The 6,631-nt window shown below is 40.6% G+C and overlaps 1 protein-coding gene across 3 annotated transcripts in view; it reads left to right on the top strand.

Moving 5' to 3' along the window:
• Nucleotides 1–783: 783 nt before the first annotated feature.
• The window catches only part of PDLIM3 (PDZ and LIM domain 3), a 30,836-nt gene continuing 24,988 nt past the window's right edge, over nt 784–6,631 (top strand). For 2 of the 3 annotated variants that reach the window (XM_043893500.1, XM_043893498.1), the window contains exon 1: nt 785–983. In XM_043893500.1, coding sequence (XP_043749435.1) covers nt 891–983 — 93 coding nt within the window. In that variant the 5' untranslated portion in view covers nt 785–890. Of the gene's footprint in view, nt 984–6,631 lie in introns of all 3 variants that reach the window. The other variant, XM_043893499.1, reaches the window with a different exon arrangement.

The raw sequence follows: 6,631 nt of genomic DNA, 5'->3' as shown, positions 1-6,631 counted from the left end.
AGAGACACAGGAGATGTGAGTTCTATCCCTGGGTGGGAAAGATCTCCTCGAGTAGGAAATGGCAACCCACTCCAGTATTGTTGCCTGGAGAATTCCATGGACAGACACTACAGTCCATGGGGTCACAAAGAGTCAGACACACACAGAGTCGCTTAACTAACACACCAGTATACTTGCCTGGGAAATCCCATGGACAGAGGAGCCTGGTGGGCTACAGTCCATGGGGTCGCAAAGAGTCGAACTTGCCTGAAGTGACTTAGGACGCAGGCACAGACCCACATGCCGTGTGAAGCACTGTGCAGAAGTATCTCATTTAATTCTCACAGCAGCCCTACCAGAGAAGGACCATAATTCTGTGCAGAGGAAACTGAGGCTTAAGAAATTTAAGTACCTTAGCCAGGCTCACACACTAGTAAGCAACTATTAGAGATCTCAAAATTGCTCAATAACCAATTGCATTGATGATGCTTGTCTTCTTTTAACTTCAAGTATAGAGGCTGTGGTTTAATTGCTTTTAACTTCCAATGAAGCTCCCTGCGGCTCTCCAAGCAGAAGATAAACAGTAGGACAGGTGTTACTTTAAGAGAGGGATGGGAGTTGTAACCCGAAGCCTCCTCCAGCCTTAAGCCCAAGAAGTCTGGGAGGCTGCGCCGAGCCGGTGCGCGTCTGTAAACTCCCGCGGGTCTGGCACGTCTCTTTCTTCCAAAGTTGGAGCTCTCCTTGGTGGGAGGGGGCGGGGAGGAGGGGAGGCCAGTGACGTCACACGCGAGCGGGGATAAAGCTCCCGGGTCGCGGTCCAGCGAGGACACTGCCCCGGGAGCGGAGTGGGCTGTGCCGCTCGGGGACACTCGCTGCGGCCCCGCCCGAGCAAGGCAGTGCCAGGAGGCACCATGCCCCAAAACGTGGTCCTGCCCGGGCCGGCGCCCTGGGGCTTCAGACTCTCGGGGGGCATAGACTTCAACCAGCCTTTGGTCATCACCAGGGTAGGTGTTTTCCATCCTTCGGCTGCAAGTCGGGGACTCTGGCGTGCCACGGGCCCCCTCGGGAGAGGAGCGCGGCCAGTGAGCCACTGGGGTGTGGTGGGTGGGTCCTGGCTTCGGGTTCACAGGTCGAGAGACGGCAGCATCTCGGCAAAGTTCGGAGGATGCGGAGCGGCTTAGAGAATTAACCACGTCCCGTCCTAGCGGTCTTTTTCTGCAGCCTCTTGGCCTCCCGCAGTTTTCCGAGGAGGGATGAGCTGGCTGCGTGGTTTCCCTGCGAGGTGGGCTGCCTTCTCGCCCTCGACGCCAGGTTTCCTTTCGGTAACAAACGCGAAGTGGGGATCAGAAAAGCGGAGACAGTAGTGGTGGTTTGCTGGAGAGAGACGCGCGTCTGAACGCTTTCCTTGTCTGGATGAAAACTTCAGGGCGCTGTTCGCAGGGCACCACCTGGGCTGGCCAAGTTGGAATCTATCATATCAGCCCAGACAGGGAAAAAGTTACTAATTTGTATTACTAGGTTTCCAGGCATTTTGAGTAAATACTTTCCAAAGCTGGGACTTGGCTTAGAAATCATCACCTATAACTCAAACTACAAAGAAAACGTGTCAGATAGCTTCCTTCACCTGATGGAGAGCCATCATTCAGACTAGTAACTCTGAAGATAATACCTCATTATCAAAGTCAAGCTTTCCGTAAACTTATTATTTTCTAAAGTATTGTCCAATTAAGAAAAAAGAAAATGAAAAAATTCAGCATCTGTCCTGTCAGTAAATTTCTAGTTGGTCTGGTTGATTTTTTTCTAACATTGTCTTAACAGAAAATTGTTATTATTTCAATTATCACATATAAATATATATATATTAAACCTAATTTTAAAACATAAACTTTCAGCACGTTTATATCTTTACTATGCTTTATTTTCTTCCTTACTGCTCATACTATATTTTATAAATGTATACTTTATAATCTGACATACTCACATAGACTTTGAACAAAGAATTCTAAATTCTGTTCTCCTTATGGGTTTTAAGAACCAATGGCTTTTAAAAATGTCTCAAAACATACGGATGCATGGAACATTTCAAGCTTTGTTTTACATTTTTTGAAAACATAAACACATCTGACATGTGTTTTAATATGGACATAAGAACTTAACATACTCCCAAAATGTTCCTAAGTAAATTAGGCAGAAAATGGTTCAATGATCTGGGCCAAGCAATGCCTTTTATGGATTTACCAAAGGAAACAATTTCCATTATCTCTACAGAGAAATATTTTTAAAGTTTCTGAAGTATAGTTTTCATTTGTTTATATTAAATGAAATAAGCTTTTGAATCCTAACAAATCCCATTTATATTATAAATCCTAACAAATCATATTATAGTAAATCTTAGGGAGACAACTTTGTCACAAAAATCCTTTCAGTGATTTATAAAAGAAGTATCTTGCTATTACTGTGGAACATATCAATATGATTAATCTTATGCTTGAAATGTTCAGTTGTTGACTTTATAAACAGTGTTTATTTCAAAGCAGAACTTAACATTTTGCACTTGACTGCAGGAGCTATCAGTAAATATATTTGATATATTGACAACTATTATTTGGGAAGCCAATTCTGTTTGAATTTTTAACTCATAATTAATTTGTGTCACTCACAGTGACACTTGGTTCAATAACAGTGCCTATGGAACACATATGATTATTTCATTTGACTACAGATTTTCTCTTCAATTAAGGTACCACTTAATTGAAGGTACCACTGCACTGCTTTGTTTTCATCCACTTAATTCATTTCATCCACTTAATTGACCTACAACCTCTTCTTACATCCCACCTTGTACCACAGTTGTTTGAATACATCTGTATCCCAGATTGCACGCTCCCCGCTTAGGGCAACAACCAGCAGATTTAGGGGGCTACTCAATGCCAAGCACAGTGTCTAGTACCTCTTATATTACAGAATAAAAGTAGACACAATATGTGATTAAATCATTCACTTTTGAGATAACTTTATAAATTTATCCTAATTGGTGTACCTTTTATTATTCTAATAGGTGTACACTTTATTATCCAAGTGTACCCAAAGCCATTCACATGGTAGATTCTTGTTCAATAAATGAAAACATAGTCACTTGAATTTTTTTGACTTAATGAACACCTAATTGAGAGTACTTCCACTGAAATTATTAGAATACTAAAAATCATTTGGGAAAAAGACTAGAAGATATGAACATACTTATCAGTATTATAATTAGGTGGCAGAATAATTGTATTAATTTCATAATTTTTATACTGTGTTAAAAGGTAGTGGATGAGGTTGTGTGTGCGTTAGTATACTTTTGCCTGCCATGCACTCTTCTAAGCCTTTCATACCCACTAACTCACTTGAATCTCACAATAATCCTATCAGAGTAATAATAGTACTAGTAATATCCTTTTCTGCAGATGAAGGGAGTGAGGCTTCAAGAGATTTATAACCTGCCGATGACCACAAGTGGTGGGACGGACTTTGATGCAGGTCGACTTGTTTCCAAAGCCTGCATCCTCCAAACACATGAAAGATTCTGCTTATTGTACAGATATTTTCAAAGAGGTATTTTGTGCCATCCAACTCATCACCAGGTCCTATTGATGCTAACTCTTCCAGATCTACCACTTTCCTCTTTTTCTTCCACTGTCTCCACTCAAGATTTAATAAGTTGAAACCTAGCTGTTGTCTCCCTTCTCAATTCACCATGCATATTCTCACCAGCCATCTCTGAGGTGGTTGCTGGTTGATCCTATCTTTCCCACTTTTAAAAGTCCTTCTGTGGCATCCCCAGTTTATAGAGAATAAAAGGTGTGGTTTTTAGCATGACATTCATGGCTTTCACCCTCTCTCTCAGCTCAAGTGTCCAACTTCATTTCCTCCCTCTCTTCTCTCTCCTTTCTTCCTCTCACTCCATAAATATGTAGTGGGGCCCATACTCTGGACCGCTTATGATTTCTCTAACATGGCTTTGCTCTTGCTATCATTTTTCTCCAGAATTCTCTTCCCCACCCAGTCCACCATCCTCTGTGCCTCTGGAAACGCATTCAAATATCCCTCCTCCAGCCTGACTCTGGTAGCCGTCATTTCATCCACTTAAGTATCCTTACATTATTCCTTGTACCACAGTTGTTTGAATACATCTGTATCCCACAGATTGCATGCTGCCCTCTTGGCAACAGCCAGCAAATTTGGCGGGGGGGCGGGGGGGGGTGGCTCTTCAGTGCCAAGCACAGTGTCTAGTACCTCATGTATGTTACAGAGTAAAAATAGACACAATATGAGTCATTAAATTGTTCACTTTTGACATAACTTTATTTTCCTAGTAGGTGCAAGTTGTGTTCTCAGAAATATCCCACAGTAAATAAAAAGGAAAACTTTTATTGTTCATTGATTTGTTTTATGTAAGTTCTTAAGCATGCAAAGAAGTAAAACACCAGTGCCTGTACTGAACACCAGGATAAGTCCCATGAATGAGATATGGTCCTCAAGGCAATCAATCAATTTTTAACCTGCAAGCAATGCCCTCGCTTCCCTTCCTCACACTCTACAAAAGCAGATGATAGCAATGCTACTTAGACAGTGGTCCTCTGCTCCACCCTCTGCTGGGGAGCTTGGTTTACAAAGTAACTCTCTCCATCAGTTGAAATTACAATTCACAAAATTAGGACAAAGGGTCCCCACCCAATAATTGTTTACCGTCCAATTAATCAGCCAGGTAAAACTCTGTGTCATAAAAAAAAATTAGAAGTAAGATAAATCAGGGCTTTCCTGATGGCTCAGATGATAAATCAAATACCAGACAATCTCAAAAAAATTTTTGAGCAATTGGTTGTGATCCGATTTGTAGGCAAGTAGTTTCTAGGCAAGGGTGCTCTTTACTTGGTGCAATGTGAATTTAAGTTGCAAATGTTTAGCGTGGGGGAGGGCATTGTTACTGCAAACATTATATACAGCTGGCCTAGGTATTTCACAGAAGTTTAAGGTTCACATCTCTAAATGAGCAGTTTTTCTTTTTCTGGCAAAAGTTTCTAAGGAATCTCTCTCTGTCTTAAATGTTTGGACCACCCAGAAGGTGGATCTATTATCACAGCCAAGTTACAGACAGTTTGTTTTCACAAATGGTCCAGTTTGGAATAAAGCACAGGCTTCTTTTGTGTACATGATGTAAAATGACTGTATACATCTCCTGCCAGTATGTCCCTTCCCACTCACTTCCTCTTCCCTCCTTTGTATACCGAGCACACCCAGGATTGAGATCACTGTGACTGAGAATGCTGTATATGGACCCGGGTACCAACACAGAAAATGTTAGGTTTTAACACAGGATAGTACTTTAATATAAACTATATTTATAATTTGAACTTTTAGAAAGAAATGTTTACAGTTGAATGCAGTCTTGTCCCATGTAGCCCTTGGTATCCTTGAGGAATTGTTTTCAGGACTCCACCGCTCTTTCTTCCCAATTCCCATCGCCCCTCAAGGATACCAAAACCTCAGGATGATCAAGTTTTTTATATAAAATAGTATTTGCACATAACCTAGGTACATCCTCCTGTATACTTTAAATCATCTCTAGGTTACTTATAATACCTAACGTGATGTAAATACTTTGTAAGTAGTTGCCAGCATGTGGCAAATTCAGGTTTTGTTTTTTGGAACTTTTTGGAATTCTTTTTCAAAGATTTTCAACCCTTGGTTGGTTGAATCCTGGATGCAGAACCCATGGATTCGGAGAAGTGACTGTATTTAATTTTGTTCTAACAGAGACGTGTCTACATCTAAGCACTAAGTTCATCTGTTTCTGACATTCATACATCCCACAAGTATCTATCAGGTGCAGAATGTATTGTTTGTGTAAAGCCCTGTGGGGGATACAGTTATAACTTAATGAGTTTCTACCCCTCTGAGAAGTTCATGTATCAGAAGAGACATGTTCACAAACTACCATGATACAACTTGTCCAGGATTCCATGAAAGAAGTATGACCAAAGAGATAGGAGGAGTCAGAGAAGAGAGTACCTGCAGGAGTGGCATTGTGGAGGAGCTTGAGCTACAGAGATAGACAGACTCGTGAGGAATTTCAGATTTTCATTGGATATGTGACCCTAAGCACATTTCTTATACTTTCTGAGTATTCATTTTCTTATCTTAAAGAAGACAAAGACAAATAGTATAACAATGTTATAATATGTAATATGATTATATATTATATATAATACAATTATTATAATTATATAATATATAATAGTATAACACAGTTCTCAAACGTGGCTGCATATTAAACTCGTTCAGATAACTTTTGAAAATATCCATGACCAGTTGCTACTTTCAGAGATTCTGATTGAACTAGAAATGTAGATTGCAGCCAGATGCTGTGGAGGGCTTTCAGGCATTGGAGTTTATTTGTAGGCAGTGGAGAACAACTGGACAACGGGATTTCTCACTATTTAAATCCACACCCCTTCAGTATACACTTGTCTTGCTCCAAACTGTTCCAGTCATTTTTATTCTTAACACAAAAATCCCATCAGGGCCAAGGACTTCCTTCATGTCTCCCACAGTTAACGGGAGCTTATAGATGGTTTACCTGTGATTTAAATTAATTTGTTTTTTTTTT

Source organism: Cervus elaphus, chromosome 32, assembly GCF_910594005.1.
Source record: "Cervus elaphus chromosome 32, mCerEla1.1, whole genome shotgun sequence".
NCBI classification, from domain to species: domain Eukaryota; kingdom Metazoa; phylum Chordata; class Mammalia; order Artiodactyla; family Cervidae; genus Cervus; species Cervus elaphus.
This window is presented reverse-complemented; position numbering and strand designations above follow the sequence as displayed.